The sequence below is a fragment of the Serinus canaria genome, chromosome W, assembly GCF_022539315.1.
Source record: "Serinus canaria isolate serCan28SL12 chromosome W, serCan2020, whole genome shotgun sequence".
In the NCBI taxonomy this organism is placed as follows: Eukaryota; Metazoa; Chordata; class Aves; order Passeriformes; family Fringillidae; genus Serinus; species Serinus canaria.
The window spans coordinates 11,622,334-11,647,078 of NC_066342.1; the positions used below are offsets into that span (position 1 = coordinate 11,622,334).

A 24,745-nucleotide genomic window follows, 5' to 3' on the forward strand; every position below is an offset into this window, starting at 1 on the left:
TCACAGGGAAAAGACTCCTCTCCCTGAGCAGCAAAGGAAAATCTCAGGTGACGAACTGACCAAACCCCCCCATGTCCTGTCTCCCTGCGCTGTCAGTGGGAAGGAGGGAGGGGTTGGAGGGAAAACGGTGTTTTAAGGGCTTATTTGACTTCTCATTATCCTCCTCTGATTTTGTTAGCAATAAATTCACTTTGTACCTCTAAGCCGAGCCTGTTTTGCCCTTGGTGTGTTTTTCTCTTAGTCCTTATCTCAGCTCATGAACCCTTTTGTTAATTTTCTCTCTCTTCTACCCAGCTGTGGCAGGGGAGGGTGAGGGAGCAGCTTTTGTGGGTGCCTGGCCTTTGGCCAGTGTCAAGCCATGACACCCACCAAAGCCACTCACTCCCCTCCACAGCTAGACAGGGGAGAAAAAAAATTACAAAGGTTCCATGAGTTGAGATAAGGACCAGAAGAAATCACTCACCAAATACTGTCAAGGGCAAAACAGGCTGGAATTAGAGATATTAATTTAATTTATTGCTAACAAAATCTCAGCAGTGAGACATGGAATGGTCAGTTCACCCATTTTTTCTTATGCTGCTCAGGGAGAGGAGTCCTTCCCCTGCTCCAGCGTGGGGTCCATCCTATGGGAAACAGTTCTCCATGAAGTTCTCCAACGAGTCCATCTCGTGAGCAACATATCTCCATGAACTGCTGCAATGTGAGTCCATCCCATGGACAAGTCCTCCCCAAACTGCTGCAGTGTAGGTCACTCTTCCACAGGGTGCAGTCCTTAGAGGACAGGCTGCTTTAACATGGGCTCCTCTCTCCACAGGCCTCCCACAGGGTCACAGTCTCCTCCACAGGCTGCAGGTAGATCTCTGCATACATGTGGTCCTCTATGAGCTGCAGGGGGATAGCCTGCTTCACCATAGTCTTTACCACAGGCTGCAGAGGAATCTCAGCTCAGGCACCTGGAGCACCTCCTCTCATTTCTTCTCCACTGACCTTGGTGTCTGCAGAGTTGTTCCTCTCACATATTCTCATCCTGCTCTTCCCTGGCTGCAATTGCAACTGCTCAATAACTTTTTTTTTCTTTCTTCTTAAATATGTTATCACAGAAGTGTTACCACCATTTCTAATTGGCCCAGCCTTGGCCAGCAGCAAGTCCATCTTTGGAGCTAGCAGGGATTGGCTCTGGCAGACATGGAGGAAGCTTCTGACAGCTCCTCACAGAAGCCACCCCTGTAGCCCCCCCCCCCCCCCCACCTGCTACCAAAGCTTGGCCATGATGACTGTCATCAGTCAACTCATTTTTTCCATGTGCATTAGCATAGTTTTCAGGAGAATCTGCTCCATGATCTTTCTGGGCACAAAGGTGAAACTGACTGGCCTTTAGTTCCCTGGGTCTTCCTTATTTCCATGCATTGGGTTTGCACTGCAGTTTTGGTAGCAGGGGAGTGGCTACAGGGATGGTTTCTGTGAAAAGCTGCTGGAAGCTTACATTATGTTTTCTGGAGTCAGTGCCAGCCAGCTCCAAGATGGACCTGCTAGTGGCCATGGCTGAGCCAATCAGCAATGGTAGTAACACCTCTGTGATAATGTATTTAAGAAAGGGAAAAGTTATTGCACAGAAGCTTTTGCATCTAGCGAAGAGGAGAGTGAGACTATGTTAGAGAAACAACTGCAGAGACCAAGGTCAGTGGAGGAGAGGGAGGAGGTGCTTCAGGTACTGGAGTAGAGATTCCCCTGCAGCTCATGGTGAAGACCATGGTGAGACAGGCTGTCCTCCTGCAGCCTGTGCAGGTTAATGGCAAAACAGATCTTTACCTGTAGCCCATGGAGGACCACACAACTGTCCAGGTGGATTCCTAAAGGAGGTTCTTACCCCACAGGAAGCCCATGCTGAACCAGGTTCCTGGTAGGAGCTGTAGGCCTATGGAGAGAAGAGCTCATGCTAGACCAGGTTTGCTGGCAAGACTTGTGACACCTTTGGAGACCTATGGTGGAGCAGTTTGTTCCTGAAGGACTGCACCTGATACCAAAGTCATCTGTAAAACTTTCTAATGCAATTTGAAGCATTAGAAAGCAGGCATTCTTTATCAGTGTTGGACATACCAAAGGATCTCTCCTTGAATGAGATGTGTGTGGTTAAACTTTACAATGGGGTATTTATTCCATCATGATCATACATATTCATTACAACATACTTCCTAGCTAATACATAAACATCACTTTTCCTAGAACTAATTTGCATGCATGCACCTCCTACTGGAAGTCCTTTTATAGTTCTAGAGGGTCATGTAAAGGGGTCTCTGGTGGTCATATTCACTGAATGCTTCAATATTAGAGGTGCCCTTTCCTTGAACTTTTTTTTTGGGCATGTGCTGTTTCTTCTTGTTACATAACTTGCCAAAAAGCCACTATATTCCTCATGATCTGTTTCTCCACTGGTTTCAGCTATGTTTATCATCCTGTGTGCATACTTTTACATTCTTTTATGTTTTTTGCTAGTTAGTCTTTAAGCTCTATCCAGCAACATCAGGGGAATTGAAAATTTCTATTCTCTATGTTATTTATCACACCCTGTGGAAGGGACCCACACTGGAGCAGTTTATGAAGATCTGCAGGTCGTGGGAAAGACTCACATTGGAGAAGTTCATGAAGGATTGTCTCCTGTGGGTGCGATCCCACACTAGAGCTGGGGAAGTGTGTGAGGAGTCCTCCCCCTGAGGAGGAAGGAGCAGCAGAGACAACAGCTGATGAACTGACTGTAACCCCTATCCCTGCACCACTGGGGCAGGCAGTAGAGAATCAGGAATAAAGTTAAGCCTGGGAAGGAGAAAGATGTAGGGGAAGGTGTGTTTAAGATTTGGATTTACTTCTCCTGGCCTTACTCTGATTTGATTGGTAATAAATTCAGTTGATTTTCGTAACTTGAGTCTATTTTGCCTGCTACAGTAATTGGTGAATGATCTCTCCCTTCTCTTATCTCAATTCACAAGTGTCTCATTATATTGTCTTTACCCTGTTCTGGAGTGGGATTCACAGAGTGGTTTTGATGAGCACCTAGTGTCCAGCCAGGGTCAACCTACCACAGTCCTTTTTGGTGCCCAATGTGGGGCTTGAGATAACAACAGTTGTATATTATGTGTTATAACTATGGTAGCTATTAAATGGCAAGCTCCTGTGTGGGATATTGAGTTTGTCAGCTGCACCACTTATCTCTTTATTCTGCTGAGTTTGGAAACATGTTAATACAAATAATGTCTCTGCTTTGTCCTGGCATTGATGGCCTTGCTATTTTGTGAGTAGGATGAAGTTGAATTAAGTTGAGATCGTCAGGTATTAAGGGAATTGGTAGCTGCAGTTGATTTGCTTTATTGCTAGCTTTGTCGGTTGCTGGATTTTTTTGGGGGAAATTTAAATTTATTTAAATTCAACTTAGGTTATGATGCCTGACCAAATAAGTGAAGCTATTAAAAAAAAAGGTGACGCTTCAAGTACTTTTGTTGAACTCTTCCTAGTTCTTTTTTTTTGCGTGTTGACTTCTGTTGTAGTTTTCTTCCTGTAGTATGTTTAAACAAGAAACATTGTCAATTAAACAAAAGTAGCTTCTGATTTTCAGATCCTTAGAAAATAATTCTTATGGACACTGAACAGAACACAACAAATGAGATTTGCTTATAGATTTTCTTTTGTGGAGTGTTGCACAAGTGATCCACAGTGCTTTACTTGTCTGCAAGATTAATGTATTCACAGAGCAGTAAAGGATATTAACAGGTATAGACTTGTCTTTGGCATCTGGAATCAATATTTATTGCTTTTCAGATTGCATTGTTTGCCTTAATCTTAGAATCTGTTATGTCCCTGTATGCTTCTATGTGTAACATTTCTTTGTATTCAAATTCAAAAAGGTGTTCAGCTGGACCTGTGTTATGTTCTGTTAAGAATAGTTTTCAATGAAAAAAAAAAAAAGGTTTCCTGTGTTGGATGATTGCTAGAGAGTAACTTTGAATTGACAGTGTCACAGGGCAAAATAGATCCTTGTTTTGTTCATCTGTACTTTCATTACTAGCTTCACTGTAATGCTATTAAAGGCATTTTACTATTTGAGGCATATGAACTGAAAGTTATATGCATTCGAGTGGTCATATGGGAAGGGATTGCATGTTGCTCCCAATTATCTGACAATCCTCTTTGTTAAGGTAATTGAGGCAGAGGTTGCCACAGCTTCCTTTAGTTTCCTGCCTACCTTGTAATTTTGATATATTCTGCTTTTATGGCGCTATCCTAGTGCTTTTTGCCATGATGTGTGTGCTTCTTCCATCAAAAACTAATATTGATAGCAATAACCTTAATTTCTCTTTCCTGCTTTGAAATTTAAAAAACCATATTTTCCTGGCTGTCCCCAGTAGTTATTTTGCTAAAGGATTCCTTTGGAATTCTTGGTCACTGTTTGCGTGGAACTTTTTTGTGATAATTTTGTTAAAACTGTACTAAACTGGCTTTTCTGTTTCAGAAGATTGGCATTTTTTATTATGCAAGTGTATTATGTTCATTATTTGAGACAGCTGCATACAACCAAATTTAAAATCTAGGATGAATTCAAGGCAATATTGATCTGTTTTTCTAATTGCACTATTTCTAGAGTGTGAGTTATTGTTGATCATTATGATAATTTTAGCTATTTTTACATTCTTTCACAGCCTCATGACTTTGACGAATGCAGATTCGATATTAGTGTAAACGACAGTGTTTGGTACCTCCGAGCTCAGGACCCAGACCATAGACAACAGTGGGTAGATGCAATAGAACAACACAAGGTATGTGTTTTTTCTGATTTCCTTTTTCAGTCCCTCATTAGATCTAGTGGTACTTGCAGACTTGTAAGCTTCAATGTACCGTCATTCAAGTACTCAAGGTATTTCTGAAAGATAAAAGTTGTAAGATTGAAGCCATTATGTTAAATATGTTCCAAAGGAATTGATTTGCTTATCTTTCATATACAAGAGTTTAGAGAACTGTGAGCTAACAACTGAACCTTTCCTAAGCTCTAGCTTGAAAAAGCTTGCATTATGTTTGAGTGACTTTTTATTTGTTTTGGCTATCCTCTCTCACTGATTATTGAATTGGTTGTTATCTAAAAGCCACAAATGTTAAACTTCTTAGTTGTAGAGTCCATTCTCCTAGGTTTTTATTTGGTTTTTAGGCTCATCTCTGTGTTAACTTGGCTGCTTTAACTGTATCTCATTACTGGCTTTTGTCTCCTTGTCTTTTAAGGCCCTATTGTTCATCAGCATTTTCATTCAATTCTCCTGATCTATCCCTTATGTCTTCCAATGAAGTCTGTTACTTTCATTTTGCCTAAAGGGCTTGAAGGTCAGATATTTTTAAAATATGTAACACACAAAACATCTGTTATGTTTTCAGATGAAAGATAGGCACTGCTCCAAGGTGTTGAGTGTGAGTACAATACATAGCACAATAAAACATTTGCATCTGGGTTATTGTTACAAATGAGAAGGGAGAGTTTGGACGGCCCCTGCCTTTGTCCAGGTTTCTGGCACTAGGCAGCAGCTTTATTGAGGTGGCCAGCACCCCAAAACCACTCTCGCTCGCAAGTTCTTAATAATGACCAATCGGGTCTATTACAACATGAATTATTTATTGAATAGACAAAAGGAAAAAACAGACATAAGACTCTAACAGGCTTACTTACTACACAGGATAAACAGAAGATCTACTAGTAGATTAAAAAAAAAACTGCACGATAAAAGGTACCTATATTACAGCTAGCGAAGAAATAATATAGATTAGGAGTCAATGTAAATTACCACCAAATTGATGACAGAATTCACATATAATCCTTTCCCTCAATTCCCAGGAAAGTATCTCTAAAATTTACATCCAAACTTCAGGCAGAAGTCCCACGCATTTCCAGGGTGTGTGTAGGAGACTTCTGCTTCCGTGAAAGTGTGTGTGGCTTTTATAGTTTGTAAAGTGAAGTGTCTTGTCAGAAATTCCAGCTTATCTCCCCACATCTTGTTTTCAAGGCAAGTTGTTTATTGACAACTGGAAATTCCACCCCTGGCTCCAGAGAGAGAATTAATTCACTAGCCAGAGACAACTCACTAGTCAGACAAGCTGGCCTGGGTTATCCAATCAATTAATGTGAGGAGGGAGAATACCTGGAGCTATTGTTCCAGCTGATGGACAGAATAGATAAGCTCTTCTGTGGTAGGGGGGAAGTCCTGCCACCGCTATATAGGTAGAATAACAGAATATCTCAAGTTGGAAGGAACCCATAAGGATTGAGTCTGACTCCCTGCTTCTTGCAGGGCTACCTAACACTAAAACATGACTAAGACTCATTCAGACGGTCCCTGAACTCTTGACAGGCTAAATGCCGTGACCACTTCCCTGGGGAGCCTGTTCCAGTGATCATCCACCCTCTCGGCAAAGAACCTTTTGTTACTGTCCAGTCTGAACTTCCGCTGATGCAGTTTCATACCATTTCCTTGTGTCCTATCACTGGTCACCAGAGAGACGAGATCAGCACCTCCCCCTTCACTGCCCTTCTTGAGGAAGTTGCAGATTGTGATGAGGTCACTCCTCAGCCTTCTCTTCTCCAAGCTGTGTTGCCACATACTAGCTGGTTTGTGCTAGGCAAACTAACCAGCCCCTGTGTTGACTGACAGGGGCCTTACCCAATTACATCTCTCCCAAGGCTGCAGGCATTTCACTGGCCAGAACCTGAAGGGGCGTAGAGATCAGACCAATGAAAATATCCAGACCAGGCTTTTCAAATGCCCTTTATAAAGAAGGGCTTGGGAATAAATGCTCTGTTTGCCACATGAACATCAGGGTGTGTGGTCTCTTTATCTCCAACCCACTTCCCCCTCAAGTCAACATGACACATGGTGACCTTGTGATGTGATGGGACTCAGCCACATTCTGCACACAGAGCAAAGGAGACAGACGGCATAAGAGCCAGTACGGTGTTAAAGCCAGGATTATTACAGCGTCAGAACTGGGCTTTGGTGTTTGAACCGGGATAAATAAGGTGTAAAAGCTGAAAAACAGCGTGGGAAACAGAATTTTGGTGTAAAAACTGGGACTTCGCTGGGTAGACAGCGGTATTGCAGTGAAACTACCACGGGCAGTGGAAAGCTGTGGCAAAAAATCCCTTCGGTAGACAGCAGACCATGGGGGCCTGGATTTCAGCACCAGAAAACCCCATTCTGAAGGTATGGACTTTCTTTCTTGAAAAAAGGAGGGATTGAATACAAGGAATGGGCTCTGCAAGCCCTGCTCACATGGTGCAAAAACCATAAACTGGATGTGTCCAAAAGGACCTCCTTAGATTTAATAACTTGGGAGCGGGTTGGACGAAATATACTTGCAGCAGCCTCAATTGGTGATGACACAGCCATCCGTGTTGTAAAGCCATGGACAATCATTATGGATTTGTTAAAACAGTTGAATTGTAAATGGCAAAGGAGGGTGGGCAGAGCAGCCACTGGCAAAGGAGGGTGGGCAGAGCAGCCACAGACTACTGTGAAACCTCCATGCAGAGCCGTAAAGCCGTCCTGGGTGGGGACAGCCCCCCCTTGCCAAAGCCGGCCAGCCCCAGCCACTGTGAAAGCACATCCTGCTGCAGTGGGACCGCATCTGAATGCTGCAGAGCAACCGTGGGGAACGGCACTATTACGGCTGGGGGTTTCTGGGGTCTGTCCAACCCCAGCTGCCGTAGGTGTCTGGATAGCGAAGTCCCGCTAAGCACAACCTGTCCGGGTCCCTCAGGCAGGCTCCCAGCCACAGGCAATCTTAGCAAGCAGCTCAGCTCTTAAGTGAGATCAGCTCTTGGGTGAATTCAGCTCTTAAGTGATTTTAGCTCTTTGCTTGCTAAGTGCCTCAGCAGACACAGGGAGAGAGAGGAGAAGGCTGTATGAGGTTCCACAGAGGTGTCTTTATTGTCAGCTTCTGTGAAGGGTGACAGTGAAAGCTCTTCTACTGAACAATGCAGAAGTAGGGGTTTATATAGGATACAGGGGTTTTGGGAAACAGTCCAATCGTAAGGGTCAAGGCGAATATGACCTATCGTCTTACAGAGAGATAACGAGGGTCTGAAGGCAGAAGAGAGACTTCTTTGGTCCAGTCATCGGGACTAGGCATTTCTTATCTTAGGCAACTGACTGCCAGGGAGGCCTTGCAGGCCCTGTGGCTGCTACACGGCACAGCCCCAGGGAGTGAGAAAATACCAGCAAACAGAGACAATCCCTGGGCTGCCCATACCACAGCTGCCGACAATGCCCAGGGAGGCTGCGGAGCGCATTGTGCAATCCAGCCAAGTGGAGCTATGGCAGCCGCCATGGCTCCAGCAGGCTGTGCAGCTCCATCTGCTCCAAGATGTGCTACTCCAGACTGAAGTGCTGAGCTGAGTCGTTTTTCAGCTGCCTCAGGCTACCATATTGCCAATACAGGAAGACACACCATGCCACCCTGCTCTGGGGGACCAGACCACGTGGCAGTTGCCCCAGTCCCTCCGGGCATGGCCAGGATGGACAGGGCTCCCACAGCCATGAGGACACACTATGTGGTCTCTGGGATCACCCCCCTCCCACCATCCTTGCCAGGGCTACCCTCACTCTCCATCCAGCCTGAGTCAGGGGGTGTGGCCCCACTGCTGACCCTGCCTCCAAGGATGGATCTGAGAAGAGCTGCAGACACCAAACCCAGAAGCAGAGCATGGGAAAAGCCCCTGTAGGGAGCCCACCCAGCAAAAGGCAGTGGAAAGAAACGTGTCGGGGTGTGGTACCATGCGAGTAATAGCAATCAAGCCGTCCCAAAAAGATGTTGCTGGCCACATGCCACAGCCGTTTCACAGCAGCTAAGAGAGGGCCACTCTCTCACCAAGTCCAGCATGAAAACAGCACCTCCCTGCATATGGACAGTGAGAAAGCAAGCAAAGACCAAGTTTCTTCTGCTGAAAGCTAAACAAAGCTTTATGACCACCCTACCTTGGGATATAGAAAGATTCTCACATTCCACAGGCTCTAATAAACTAATAACATGTGCTAAGGGTAAAAATATTGAAGGAGTGTCACACAAGGGTTACAAATTTACACAACAGTCTACAAAGTATGTCCTAGAATTCATAGTATAATACTTATTATTGTTGTTTGCATTTGCTTAAACCAAAACTGATAAGCCTCTGATAGCTGATACTGCTAAAATTATTAAGAAAGTATTACACTTCTGTCTCAGGCATGGGCTACTGTGTCTTAAAGAAGTCCTAGGATGTATATTAACAAGTATTCTCTTGGTGTTCCTAGTATTTCTGCTTGCATTGTTTCTAGACAGACCTGGAAGATTCAAAGAATGTCCTTGTCCTAACATTCTAGATCCACTAAAGCATAAATAGAACATTAATTTAGAAATATCATAGGCAAATTTCAGTTGCAAAATTCTTTTTAACTTAAAATTTGCCACCTGTCATCATTTAAAAAACCCTAAAAGTCACCTGTTAAAATCAATAACAAATTTCTAACTTCTAGCAAAAAGATTACTTGCACTGTTACCATATTAACTAGAAAATTTAAATACTTATTGTCCTGGTTTAGGGCAAATTTGGGAGAAAACCTCCAAAGGGGGCCCCTCCAGAAAGCAAACCCACACGGCCCCTCCCCCCAACCAGTTCAGGAAGGATTCCTCGGAGAGAAGTTGAAAGAACCTGTTTATTTATCAGGCAAAGCACTCTCCAGCACACAAAATGAACAATACGGGATGACAAAACTCATTCACTGCTCTGAAGAGATGACAAATTCAGAAAGTCTCTCCTGGGGTGGTCACTCTGTTATCAGTCCCTCTGGCACTGGGAATAGCTGCTGCAGGCTACAAAGTGCAAACTCTCAGTTTTTCCCAGGTCCCAGTCCGGAGCAGGTTCAAATGGTTCCAAGAAAAGGGAAAGAAAAACAGTCCAGGAAAAATTCAGACTGCCTAGCTAAACTAACTAACAAGCAAAAGCAAAAGCAGCACTATGTACTGCACCATCTTTGTCCTGCCGACTGTGGGGGAGTGAGCAGGCTGATAACAAAACAAAACTTCGCTTTTCAGTGCCAGTCTTGAAGGCACAGAACATAATATCCAGCATAAACAGAACAGACTGCTGGGGATACAAGCATCATAACGTCACCCTAGGACACCTATATTTCTTTTATTATTCGTAAGTTCTTCATGTTAAAGTTTCTTTTTTGCACTAGATATTAACACTAGCTTGTTTTCAAAAATATAAAATACCTCTCCTGACCAAGTTCATTGGCCCTGATCAAGCCATGAACCTGGCTGGTAAAGAAAAATATAAGTTAAACCCTTTTCCTTTGAGATAAATGCAAAATCCTTGTCTTGAAGAAGTTTTTTCAAGTCCTCATAGTGAAAAAGAGACCTCCTCAGTAACCCCCTAAGTCATAGTATTCAAAGTCCATGTTTTGTTCCTATTTTTAGTTATTAATACAAAGAAAAAAAGGGGAAAGTACACCACCTCTCTAAGTCTTAGGTAATATAATGTCTTTTAATCGATCATATAACAGTACAATAATCCTATGAGAAATGCATTTCAATGGACACTGGAACACGCTGGATAAGTCTGCTTATCCTGATGTTCCCTCAACAAACACCAGAAGGACCTACCTCATAGAAATCTAGGACTCTTAAAGTGACAGTTTATAAAAGGACTTGATTTGTTTACAAATTATTTTTCCTGTTTACAAACTGTTTTTCTCTTTACAGATTGTTTTCTCTAATAGCTGGGTTTTTCTCTAAGGGTTAAGTGGGTTAAGGGTTAAGTGGTTTCTTGTTTTTAGAGATAAGTTGTAACTTGTAACCTATAAGTATTATGCCTGTGACATGTTTTCCTGAGTTCTCCCCTAACAGATCCTGCGCATGAATGCTGCAGCTCCAGTGCAAATTAGACCCATGCTGTCTTCTGTCACCTTATCTGCAAAGGGCCCTTGCAGATGAGTGACAGAGAACAGATCACAAATTTTATAAAGACAAGAAGGGTGAGATGTTGCCACATACTAGCTGGTTTGTGCTAGGCAAACTAACCAGCCCCTGTGTTGACTGACAGGGGCCTTACCCAATTACATCTCTCCCAAGGCTGCAGGCATTTCACTGGCCAGAACCTGAAGGGGTGTAGAGATCAGACCAATGAAAATATCCAGACCAGGCTTTTCAAATGCCCTTTATAAAGAAGGGCTTGGGAATAAATGCTCTGTTTGCCACATGAACATCAGGGTGTGTGGTCTCTTTATCTCCAACCCACTAACCCACTTCCCTTCCTTCCCCCCCCACCCCAAGTCAATGTCAGAAAGCTGAAAAAGTAAGTGACCTCAACTGTTCCTCATAACTTATCACAAAGTAGTTGAGAAGGCTCAAGAAGTAAGACACAGTGATTATGTGGATTATTATGATCAGATTTATTGCTAATACAGTATCTAAACATTACTGGTACAGTATTTAAATAACAACTTTATTGTTTATTGCAATGGATTATAGTATCATCAGGTTGTGGTCCCTCCTGTTAAGTCACATGCTTAAGTGAAATCCCCCTGCTTTCTAAACTCAGAAATGTCTAGGTGTGGCTCAGTCCAGTTAGTCTCAGATTTGGTCAATAGTCTATGACTAAAGGGTTATAATATAAGCATTTTCATCTAGAAATGTACAGGGTTGCAGTCTTTGGCCTTACAGAATTCACAATTAGAAACCAAGAAAGCACCTATGGAACTATTTTAGGATTTCATCTCTGTATTTGACTGTGTTGTCCCTAAAGCAGAGTTCTTTTGCCCAGTGTGATGGAGCCAATCAACACACTGAGCTGAGATATTAGATTTTATTACAGTTGTGCAGAAAAGGGTGCCAGGCATCTAACCGAGCTGGCACACCTTTTTGGAAACAGGCAGAGTCTTTTTTACAAAAAGGTAACAAAGAAACAATGATACAGAAACAGGTCACTCTTTCTTATATAACAAAATTCTTAATATACATGTGGTGGTCTTGGTCCAGTTCATAATACTATCATTTACATATATGAATTTCCCTGGGGGTGTTTTTTTTAGCATTATAATCTAAGGTAACTCTACGTTATATTTCCATCCTATAAGCTATGACCAAGTTATTATTTAACTTTATACTCTGTTACAGTTTCTGCTTAAATCTATTTGAACATGGCGCCATCTCACCATGTTGCCTTGGCTGCGCAGTCCCAGCTTGCATGACAGCTCCTGGACCAGGATGGCGTTGGATGCTCCTGGCCTTGGCCGCATGGTCTCGACTGCATGTCTGCTTGCAGCACTGGGATGGTCCCCCCCCACATGGCGGCATGGCCCCTGCTGCCCCACCAGGAAGGGGCCCAGCAGGCCTTCCAGGAAAGGGCATGGTGGCCCCCTTACCACCTCTCCGAGGTGAAAGAAAAAAAATTCCTGCGTTTTTTTCCTCTTTTAAATATGCTATCAAAGAGGCTTTACCAGCTTTTCCAATTGGCTTAGCAGTGGGCCTATTCTCAGAGCCAGCCAGCAATTGGTTTTGCCAGGCATGGAGAAAGCTTTTAGCAGCTCCTCACAGAAAATCCCTTCCATGGCTGGCTTCCTCCCTCCTCACTAAAAATCAAGCCATGAAAAACCACCACACTCGACCATTCACCATCCTTATACCTGTCGTTTGTATGGTCTCTAATAGCTTTATATCCTTCTTATATTGAGGCACCTAAAACTGCACACAGTACTCAAGGTGAGGCCATGCCAATGCACACTAGAGCAGAACAGTCACCTCTCTTGACCATCTGGGGATGCTGTGCCTGATGCACCCCAGGACCTGGTTAGCTCTTTTGGCTGCCAGGGCACACTGTTGACTCATGTTCAACTTGCCATTAACCCAAATCCACAGATCTCTTTCTATGGGGTTGCTCTGCTGCCTCTTGTTTCCCAATTTGTATGTATAACCAGGATTACCACATTCCAGATGGAGAATCTGGCTCTTGCTCTTGTTAAATTTCATATGGTTGATGATTGCACAGCTCTCTAGTCTGTCTAGATCTCTCTGTAATGCCTCTACCCTTGAGAGAGTCCACAACTCCTAATTTAGTATCATTACCAAATTTACCTAATGTTCAGTAGATTCTTGAATCCAGATCATTTATAAAAACAATTAAGAGCACTGGCCCTAAAATTAAGCCCTGAGGAACCCTGCTGGTGTCTGGCTTTCAGCCTGATATAACCCCATTTACTATAACTCTTTGAGCCTGATCCATCAGCCATTTGCTCACACAACCTATTATGGACTTGTCTAGTTTTAGGCTGGACATTTTTTCCAGAAGCAAACAGTGAAAAATGGTATCAAAAGCTTTGCTAAAATCCAAAATACCCCACATCTACTGGCTTCCCTAGGTCAACTAGATAGGTGACCTTGTCATGAAAGGTGTCTTGGTTTGAGACAATTTAGAGGAGAACACTCTGGAATGAGTTATCTCTCTTTAGGGTTCCAACAATCCCTTTCCACCAATAACGGACTGTCCTGGGGTGACTATATGATGCTGTATCCCCTGTCATCTGCTCTATGACCAGACATGAGTCCTGTAGCTTTAAGTTCAAAGGGGGGATGTAGTGGTGTCGGAACCCAGGACATTCCTCTGACTGTCCTGGATGGCTCGAGACCCTGGCAAGGGGCTCAGAGACCTTGGCACAGAGTCAAAGATACCTGTGCCTTCGATTTTAACCCATGGAAACAATTACCAACTTTGTGTGAAGATTTACAAGCCACGAGAGTTTGAATAGAATGATAGTTAATTTGTCACAGGGTGAAAAAGTAGAATTTTGGGGATTTAGAATGGGGGTTCAAGAGGCAAGATGGAGGAATCTGGGCATGTCCTGTCTTTCTTCTTCTTGTCCTCCATCTTCTGCTGTGATGGTGACACTTCTGGATTGGTTTAGAGTAGAGACAGACTGTCTAACATAGGTGATAGGTATTGGAAAATTATTGCAAATAAAGTATACGTAGTTTTAGTATAAAAAACTAACACCCCGCCAAGGGCAGTCAGTGTGCCAGGAACCGACCTGCCAGGCAGACCTCAGCAGGTCGGAGAAAGAATGTATTAGATAAGAGAAAATAAACAACCTTGAAAACCAGAACCGAGGAATCTCAACTTCTTCGGTCGCGGGGCTGGGAAAAAAGACTCTTTAATACATCGGGAGCCATTTCAGCAACACAAAACCCGAGATAGTGGTTTTGATTCGCAAATTTGAGATTTTCCTGGCCAATGCACCGATTAATGTGGTATGTCTACCACTGGCCAAATGCCAGTGCACCCACTAGAATATACTTATTTCCTGCTGTGAGATAGGATTAGGAGGAAGGCAAAGTAGGCTGAAAAGTTGAAAAAGGTATAAAGAAATGTTCACTAACAGTAACTAAAAGAATAATAAGAATCAGAATAAAACCTTTAGAACACTTCTCCTCCCCTACAACCTTTTCTTTCCCACTAAGAATATAGAGAAACAATTCAGTCAGTTTATCACTTCTAGAATAGTCTTTCTTCATTTCACTTAGGAGAAGAGTCCCTCTTGTCAATTTATGGAGACTTCTCCACAAGAAAACAGTTCTCTTGTGGCTTTTAATTTCCACAAATAGCAGCTGCCTGAAAAATCTGCAATCCTGAAGTCCTGTCTATTTTTCACAGCTTTTCCCACAGTTGCGTTTATGGGCCATGTCAACTTATGGGGTACTATTTTAAAGATGAGCTGTTCAAGAGCAAAGGTTCTCTTTATCTATCTCTGAGATCATCTTCATCTTTGAGAACAGAGATCTTCTTCTTTCCTCCCTGGGGCAAAGAGTCTTAACCACTCTTCTCTCTCTCTCTCTGTTAAACTTCTCATGGGATCACAGCTACCTAACATCTGCTTGCTTTAGCTTTGCTCGTATCTACAATTTGAACATGTCATCTCCCCATATTTTCATGAGTTACAGGAAAAAAAATCTGATGTATCAATTACATTCTTCTCCACAGCTTTACAAGAGGATTTCAGCCCCAAGATCAAAGCATCTCCTCATCCTTCCCATCTGGGACTTGACTCTTTCTTGACTGACCTTTGTTTTTTCATGTTGTTCCTCTACGTATTCTCACTCTGTCCTTTTCTCTCACCCGAGGGAAGATTGAAGGTCTGAAAGTCTTATCCGTGCACTGAAAGTGTTAATATCTCATCCAGGCCTGCAGATGGTCACGTGATTTCAGCCAGGCAGTGGTGGAGCTGCTTATGTAGAAGATTTCTTCAGCGGCTGCACTCGGGGGGGGATGGGGGGGGGGGGTGGGTGGGGCTAGGATCTCAGCAGCCAGGCTTGAACACAGCAGCAGAATGCCGGAGGCCGATGGCTTCCCCACCACATGCCGGTGGTTGCAGATGAACCTCAACAGCAGCAGAATCTTGGCCAAGCTGGCCCGGCCCAGGGCTGCTCCCAGGACCCGGCAGACCCCGTCTCTGCCTGGGCTGCCAGTGGGGCAGGGCTTAGTAGCAGCAAGATGTTAGAATCTGCAGCTGTGGCCTGACTTGGCCTTGACCCCATGGCCTCCCCTGCCCTCCAGCCAATGGGGCCCGGCCCCATGGCAGAGCCAGCCAGCCTGGCCCAGCCAAGACGGGGTGGCCTGGTCAGCCTTGTTACCTGCTCTCAGGCCAGAAGAGAAAGAGAGAATTCCCGGGATTTTTAGTTTTTAGCATGTGTGTTCACAGAAGTGTGTACAGTTTTCTAGTGGTTTAACAAAGTGTCAGTATTCAAAATGACTCACTGATTGGTTTTATCAGGCACAGAGGAAGCTGTCAGCAGCTCCTTTCAAAAGAAACTCACTTCTGTGGTGGTTCCAATAATAAAACCAGCACGGGGGGAAGGCGGTGGAATTCTTTCAGTGCCTGTATTCAAAACACAGATAACTCACTTGTCTTTTCCAGCTCTCTCGGCTTTTTTTCTCCAGAGAGAGATATGGAGTTTTTCTTTGCTTTTTAGCTAGTTTTTTTAGTTAGCTGAGGCAAGAAGTTTTTCCTTGGACTGTGGCTTCTTCTTCTGAAACTGTGCACCTTATTTCTGGTCTGAAACACCAGAACGTCGCCAGAGGGCCTTCCCACACTGGCCTGGAGGCCAACTCTGGATCCCAGAGAGAGCTGAGCCACACCTACAAAAAGGACTCGGAATCTACAAGCTCTTCTCTGCAGAGAGAGGTTTTATTACTTAACATTATTCATTCTTTCTCATGCCTGTGAGCACCCTGCTTGTGAAATAAACAGGTTTTTCACTTTCCTCCAAGGAAAATTCTTTCCAAACCTGGGTGGAGGAGGGGTTGCTGAAACTTGACTTCTATTAGAGGACATGTTCATTGCAGGATGTTTCCTCCCAATTTGTCTCAAACAAAGACAGGGATGAATACTAATATACATAAAAGTGGACAAATAACTGTTTATTAACAAAGAAAATGCCAACAAGCAGGGGGGAAAAAAGTAAATAACCACTAGATATCAAACTGCTAAATCCCACAACCCCACTGGTACAAAGAAAGACCCAAAATGCTAGAAATACCCGTTCCCGATACAGGGCCTTTCAGGGACAACCTTGGGCTTTGCAGGACAAAAGGCACAAGAATGCATCACATTACCCTTGGGAAGGCAGGAGTCTCATGCAGCAGTTCCAGCAGCAGCTGAAGAAGCTTCCCCACTCCAAGGCACAGCAGAGCGGGCATGGCAGGTGAAGCAGCTGGGCTGGAGCTACTCAGCGTTTCATCTCCCTGGCTCCGCATGGTCGGACAGTGACTCGGGCTGGAGCAGGGCCACTCTGCTCCACTTTTGTCAACACAATGCTCCTGGCTTTGGACAGGCAGATGTGGAATTCTCCCTTAAGGCAGCTCAAAGACGAGACCAAGCAGCCAGTGGCACAAATACCACGCTGTGAAAAAAGCTGTGGAAAACCTGTGCAGAAAAATTTTTTAAATGCCCACACATAGGAACACCACCCCCCCCCCCCCCGCCACCCCAAGGTCCCCAGTTGCCAGGTCTTAAAGATACAGTAACAATTTTTAAGGGTGCAGATTGATATGGAATACAATGACATTATGAACCAACTCAGGACAAAAGGAAATTACGTTAATTAAGCAGGACTTTCCCATCATGAACTCATGATGGCTGTTACCAATGACTGCATTGTCTCTCAAGTGTTTTTCAATAACTGCCAGAATAACCTTCTCCATAATTTTGCTAGGCACTGAAGTGAGACTGACAGGCCTATACTTACCAGGGTCATATCTCTTGTCCTTGAAAATTGGGACAATGTTACCTAGCGTCCAGTCAACTGGGACCTCTCCCGCTTCCCAAGACCATGTGAAAATCACTGAGAGAGGTTTTGCAATTATATGAGCCAGATCTTTGAGCATTCTTGTATGAACCCCATCAGGGCCCATAGACTTACAGGGATCTAGCTGAAGCAGCAGATCCTGCAGTTTCACTATTGACTGGGAGTTTGTCATTCTCGCACCTGTGGTCCTCCAGCTCAGGGCTCTGGGGGTTCCAGAGGCCATCATTGGTATTGATGAGAGAGGTGAAGAAAGCAGTAAATGTCTCTGCTTTGTCTGTGTGCCTGTTTGTGAGGTGACTGAATTCATCAAGCCACAGACCAATGTTATCTCTGATTCTCCTTTTGCTGTTAACATATTTAAAAGCCCTTTTTGCTGTCCTTCACAGTGTTGGCCATCTTGAACCCTAATGGTGCTTTGTCCACACAAATTTCTCCCTACAGTGCTGAATAGCATCTCTATAGTCCTCCCATGTTACCTGTCCTTGCTTCCAGTGCTCATACACTTTCCTTTTCCACCTAAGTTCTAGGATGAGATCCCTGCTCAGCCAAGCTGGCCTTTTGCCTTGCTTGCTTGACTTATGACACTTTTGAATTTCTTGCTCCTGTGCTCTTAAGAGATGGCTCTTAAAAAGTGATGAGCACTGATGGACCGCAGAACCTTCAAAAACATTTTCCCAGGGAACCTTACTAACTGGGTTCCTGAGTAGCACCAAAATAGGATTCTGTAGTCCTACAGAGGATCTTCCAGATTTTGAATAGGAGGTGGCATTATTTTCCAGGTCTTGTAAACTACCCTGTATTGCAACAGCATTATATTTTTTTTTTATTCATCTTGAAAGCCACTAAATCTGATTCATGTCTAGAACTATCTGCAGATTGTTATCTGTCCTGTACTTATGCAGCACAATATTTCCTATAACCAAATCAACCTTAAACATAATTTTTCCCTGATGTACACGTGTTAAATTTTTGGTGGTCTTCCATTAACTTTCATCTTTCTAGCTCTGCTGTCTTGGATTTTGGTTTCTTTCCATATATAATTCTTTGTGCTGCCTGGGTTTGGTTCAGTTTATTTAGTGATTGCGCTCATTGATCTATTTCTTTCTAAAGAATGGTCAGAATGGAGACCAGCTGGCTGAGGAAAGGCTAGATCATTTAGTGCTAACTTGGTTATTAGATGAGCTTTCTTATTATTCTGTTGGGAGCTGCTTATCTGAGTCTGAAGTGGTATACATATGTGGACTTAAGATAAATTTAAATTTTTGTTAATCTCAGTAGAGGTCTTAAACTATCATTTGAAAACCCTGTCCCCAAATGGTAGTGAACTTAAGATACTTTATTGGTATCTTTCCCTTGAATTAGCTAAATATATGAATTGACTGAAGCTTCAAATGTATTTAAAGTAACTTTTTGATCACCATATAGCCATGCCGCGCTGCTGTGTCGAAAGCACTTCCCTCCCGTCCGAGCGGGGGGGGAAGGCGGCCGGGGCTAGCTCAGAGCACAGCAGCAGCTAGCAGCGAGGGGCACTACCGGGATCCTTCAGGGACGTCCGGGCAGGCTTCGGCAGGACAACAGCAACAGTATCGAAAAGAAGCGGCAAGGCGGAGAAGCTGAGAGAAAAGAGGGTCTTAACACGCCCGGTGTAGCCCAGTGGTTTTAATGTATCATTCCTCCACCGCGTCCAGGCGGGAAAAGACGCCACTGCGTCCAGGTGGGAAAAGACGGGACAAAAGGGGGAGAAGCAGTATATAAAAGGGTGTACAATAACCAATCGGGAGAAACTGAGGAGGGGAATTCAACGTGACTGACAGGGGTGGCAACAAGTGATACACGAACGAAGGAGGGGCTCAGGGCACCTGCCCAATCACCCCCTGTGGAAGGGAGAAGTTTCTGGAAGGATGGGGGGGTTTCAGGAGATGAACGGGACTCTGGAGGAGGGGAAAGGGGCAGTTGCCAGGGGAACGGGGGTGGAGACAAGGGCTTGGCAGCGAGCCCAGACAGGGAGAACACCATTCGAGGGAAAGGGGGGACCAGGACTGAACCATCGAACTGGGTATAGGGGGGTAACTGGGGGAAGCATCACAAAACAATACAAAACAGGGAAGATAACTCAATTGGGAACTGAACACACACCACAACATCTCACTCTTTTTGTTTTAGAAAAAACAAAATTAAAATTGAGTCTTTAAAAGCTGATTTCGGAGCTCGTCGATGCTTGGTCGCGGGCATCGTCGGTGGGTCTGGAGACTGCAAACCATTGAGGAATGGGTGAGATTGAAAGAGGTTGCATCTCCTCATAATAGAAAGTCTCTTGGTTAGAGCTCGTAGCAGGAGGGAGGGAGACGTGGTTCACTTGTGGTGCGGCGGTGGACAGAAGACAGAGGAGCAGTTCATAAATCATTGAGAAACTCAAAATGACACACAAAAGGTTAAAAATGATAAGAATAACTGAGCAATAGAACTTAAACTGGCGAATCGGGTTCTAACTGAAACAAACGAAGAAAATAAGTTAAAACCGAGGGCTCTGGGGTGGATGGTTCAGCCTGGGGGACACAGGACACGACATGGACTTTGCGCTTTCTCCTCAGGGCGGACTGGGTCACCTGAGGGGTGATGCTTGGTTTGCGTGCCTTCCCTGGGAGAAAGGGTTTTACCCACTTTGAGGGGACCCATTTGAGCCCGGCAGGGGTGGACACGCGTGCGTAACCACGACCCCATGTTACCAGGTCAAATGGCCCCTCAACCTTCCAGGTTTCAGGGTCGGAGATGGTGAGGGTGTCTGTGAGGTGCAACTTGAAAGGGAAGGCACACAAAGCAGATGTTATCATTGACAAAGTCTCATTTGGTGAAGTTGTCGTGTCCAGTGATGATAACTTATTGGGTGGGTTGGAATGGGTAAGGGTGTGGGAATGGGGTCCCCTCCCTGGATTTTTGGGGCTGATGTTAAAACTTCCCGCCTCATTTTTATCCTTGCGCAGGAGGGAACTGCGCTCGGAATTCAGTTTTTTTGTTGGTTGTCTTTGGATGCTGTCTGCTCCTTGCAGAACTGGAAAAACTGTTTCCGCAAGGGGCAGTCAGGCATCCAGTGTTCTGGGTCGCCACACAGATGGCAGTGTCCTTGGTTGGGCCTCTTGCTTTTGGGTGACGTCGGCTGCTGCTGGGCGGCCATCACATCGCTGTCGAAATTTGTTGATTCTGCAAATGACACGTGACGGCTTGGAGGTGGAGTTTTTGGATCCTCCTTGGCGAGGGATGGTGCCTTTTTCTGGCAAGCTTCGATCATTGATTGGATGGTTGGAGGAGGATCGACGGGAAGGCTGAGGATGACTGCTTTGCAGACAGCATTAGCATTGGCATTAGCCAATTCTGTTAGGATCCTGAGTCGAGTGCTCTCCGCTTGGACTTGATGGTCGATTGCCCTGCGGAGATGCTCAGCAAAAACAATGAAAGGTTCCCCTGGCCCCTGATGAATTTTGGTGAAAGTGGGCTCTTGAGCAGTGGGGCGGAGCGCTAAGAATGCCCGTTCGGCCATCCTTGCACTCTCCCGAAGCGCTTGACGGGGGATTTCTCTAGCTTGAAAAGCTCCGTCGGCCCAATTCCCAAGACCGACTAATAGGTCGGTGCAAACCGTTTCACCACCGAGGGTTGTGGCAGTTTGGGGATTCTCCCACAATTGTGGAAGAATGTCCCTGATTCCCTTTTTCCATGCCTCCTCCCACACTAAGAATTCGGTGGGGTTGAGGAGGCATGAAAAAAGCGTCCGCAAGTCGGCGGGTACAACATCAGATTCTAATAAAGAGGCCCGAAGGAGTCCCCGGAAGTATTCACTCTCCCGGGAAAACTCTCTTTGGGCCTTGCACAACTCCCTAATGGTGGAATGGGGGAATGGGGTCCATTGCACTCGGGAGGGCCCTACGCTTTCTTGGTGGTAAGAAACAGGAGCGGCAGTTATTAAAGATGGCACAGTAAAATCCGAATCATCTTGATTTCTACTCCTGGAAGTCGGGGTGTGGGAACTGGGAGGCGGGGCGTGGGAACCCGGAAGCCAAGGGGCGGGGTCAGGTGTGGGAACCAGGGCGGAGCTAGGAGGTGGAGCTGATGGAGTTGGCTCCGCCTGAGGGACGTGTTCAAAAGGTGGGGCTTGGGAAGGAGGAGGGGAAAGGGGTGTGTAGGAAGGCGGGGGATTGGGAGAAGAATTAACATAATTAGGGGCAGGGTTATAGGAATGGGTAGGGGAGGAGAAAGGGTTGGCGGGAGAAAGGAAAGGATTATGGGGAGAAGAAAAACTGATGGCGGGAAAAGCCATGCAGTTGCCGCCATTTTGGGCTCCATGGGAGCCATATTGTGAAGAGGTCTGGGGGCTGCTGCCCTCTGAAACTGCAAATCTAACTTTGGGATGTACAACTGGGGACTCGGGGGAAAAGGAATCGGGGGATTGGAGAGAGCTCTCCGAAGTCTGGCCAGGACTTTGGAGGCGGGGGGGTCAGGGAACCCTGAGGAGAGCCCGGCGGGTGGTAGGAAGCCGGCGCGGTGCTCTCGCGGGCTGCTCTCCTAAGGGTTCTGCTATTCTCAGGGAGAGAAGGGGTGGGACAAGGGTCTGGAACACGGGGGTAGGGAGAACACGAATGGGGGGGGTGGTTGTTCCTTCAATTTCTGTTTTTCTCTTAGAGCTGTAATGATTTGGAAGGTCCAATAAACTAAATTTTTGTTTTTTGATCTCCCTTTGGATTCGAATTGTGCTAATTTGTCTCCAACTGAATTCCAGAATTTTATTTTATTAACTAAATCCTGGGAGATCTCTGGAAATTGAATGAACAACCATATGATTAAATCTTTTAACTCCCGCTTAACAATTTTAACTTTTCTCTCTACAAGGGTACCCACAACTTGGTAATAAACTCTTTTCTGGGGGACAGAGAGTTTGCAACCCATCTCTGCCCCTCAAAAACGAACCTTCGGAGTGAACCAAAAAAAAAGCCCTAACAAAAAACCCCAACCGCTAGCCCCAACCTCACCAAGCCCAGGGCGAAACCTCGACTCGACCGGATGAAACCGGGAGATAAGGCAGGGGGCAACTCTCGAAGTTGGGAAGCTGGAGTTACTCACCCCTTACTAGCGGGAAAGTGGGGAAAAAACTCCGAAGTCCGCGGCTTCGATCCCGGATCGGCTCCTGGGTGCGGGGAGGTGTCGATCCGATCCCTGTCTGGAGCCCTACCCCTAAAACTGGGTCTGCTCCCGAGCAGGGTAGTTTAACGACCACGGAGCAAGCGGCAGACGACGAAGAGGAGGCAAAACTCCTCTCGAGGCTGCTGACTCCTGCCGCGGGGCGAGGGGGTCTTCTCTTGCCGCACGGTGGGCGCCAAACTGCTGCGCTGCTGTGTCGAAAGCACTTCCGTCCGAGCGGGGGGGGAAGGCGGCCGGGGCTAGCTCAGAGCACAGCAGCAGCTAGCAGCGAGGGGCACTACCGGGATCCTTCAGGGACGTCCGGGCAGCGCTTCGGCAGGACAACAGCAACAGTATCGAAAAGAAGCGGCAAGGCGGAGAAGCCGAGAGAAAAGAGGGTCTTAACACGCCCGGTGTAGCCCAGTGGTTTTAATGTATCATTCCTCCACCGCGTCCAGGTGGGAAAAGACGCCACTGCGTCCAGGTGGGAAAAGACGGGACAAAAGGGGGAGAAGCAGTATATAAAAGGGTGTACAATAACCAATCGGGAGAAACTGAGGAGGGGAATTCAACGTGACTGACAGGGGTGGCAACAAGTGATACACGAACGAAGGAGGGGCTCAGGGCACCTGCCCAATCACCCCCTGTGGAAGGGAGAAGTTTCTGGAAGGATGGGGGGGTTTCAGGAGATGAACGGGACTCTGGAGGAGGGGAAAGGGGCAGTTGCCAGGGGAACGGGGGTGGAGACAAGGGCTTGGCAGCGAGCCCAGACAGGGAGAACACCATTCGAGGGAAAGGGGGGACCAGGACTGAACCATCGAACTGGGTATAGGGGGGTAACTGGGGGAAGCATCACAAAACAATACAAAACAGGGAAGATAACTCAATTGGGAACTGAACACACACCACAACATAGCCAGATTGGCAACCCGGGCTGTTCTGAAATGTCTAAAGAATGCCTGAAAATTACATGGCAAAATGCAAATAAGCAGAGCATTGCCTCATGGGTGCAGTGCAATGGGGACATACACAAAAACAACACAAACAAAACCACATACAACTGAAAAAATCACAACACCCCCCCCAACAACAAAAACCATATTGAAAAGCACTAACTCAGTATCATATAGCATGAAAAGCTTGTGACACTACTGCTAAGCTGTTAAGAGTATGTCAGTCAATATATTTGTAATGCTATTTAATGAAAGGCAATGTATATGGTTGAAGTAAACTTGGTACCAAGTCTAATGCTGAGTCTTGAGGGGACTGGAACTAAGATACCAGACTCAACACACAATCGGCCATGCAGTAGATAATGGGTCTCATTTCTATAAACAAGTGGGATTCGAGTAGTAAACTTAAAGGTGTTATTAATTCACTTTGTGACAACAACTGTGGTAGATCATTTTGATACTTTAATTTCATAGAAATGAAGGGAATTTTGGTGCTTGTAACTGACAGAATGACACATGATGAAACAAAGGGCTAAGCCAAAAAGCTTAAAACAATAAGACTTGGGACATCTCTTGCATATTTAATTCAATGCCCACTTGCCTTTATTGGAAGCTTTGAAGGTAATCATCCTAATATAATTTCTATTGTAAAAGAATAATTTTTTTTTCTCTCTCTGAAAACAAAGCATGAAAGTATGCATCTGCTGTCTCTTTAGTGTCATCTAGGTGAATGGACTTGCTGCAGAGTAATCAAAATCTGGTGTCTTGAACATATGTTTTAAATGGGAGAGGAGGAAGAAAGGTTTAATATTTATTGTTATGAACATGAGCGTTAGAACATATTGGTGTTTGGGAGGAGGGGAATAGGGAGAGAGTTGTTCATCTTTCTTCCCCCTGATAACCTGAAATAACTTCTATTACCTTAAAATTGCTGGTTTGAGTAAGCAAGTATAGATGGGGCTGCTCAGCTGATATGTAATACTTGCACTGATATGTCTTTTTATTTTAGGAACTCTTAAAACATATGACCTTGCTCATCATTTAATGTTACTAATTTTTCTAAGTGCACTTATTACTGGACCATGTATACTTCCTGAAAGAAGACTTCAGGGCAAAGCCAGTGAATTGGCAGTTTCTTTTGAATACATAAGTATATGTTGCAGCAAACCTTAATGCTGTTGAATGTGCTTTGAGCCTTTTGAGGGGAGAGCTGTGCTATATGCATATCTTTTTCCTTTCTGTATCTGAGACTAGGTGTTATG

General features: G+C 45.1%; 1 protein-coding gene across 1 annotated transcript in view; it reads left to right on the forward strand.

Moving 5' to 3' along the window:
• Positions 1-24,745, forward strand: part of LOC103824645 (ceramide transfer protein) — a 163,106-nt gene that overhangs the window by 75,403 nt on the left and 62,958 nt on the right. Inside the window, 1 exon segment of the mRNA XM_009099941.4 lies at positions 4,689-4,805. Coding sequence (XP_009098189.2) covers positions 4,689-4,805 — 117 coding nt within the window.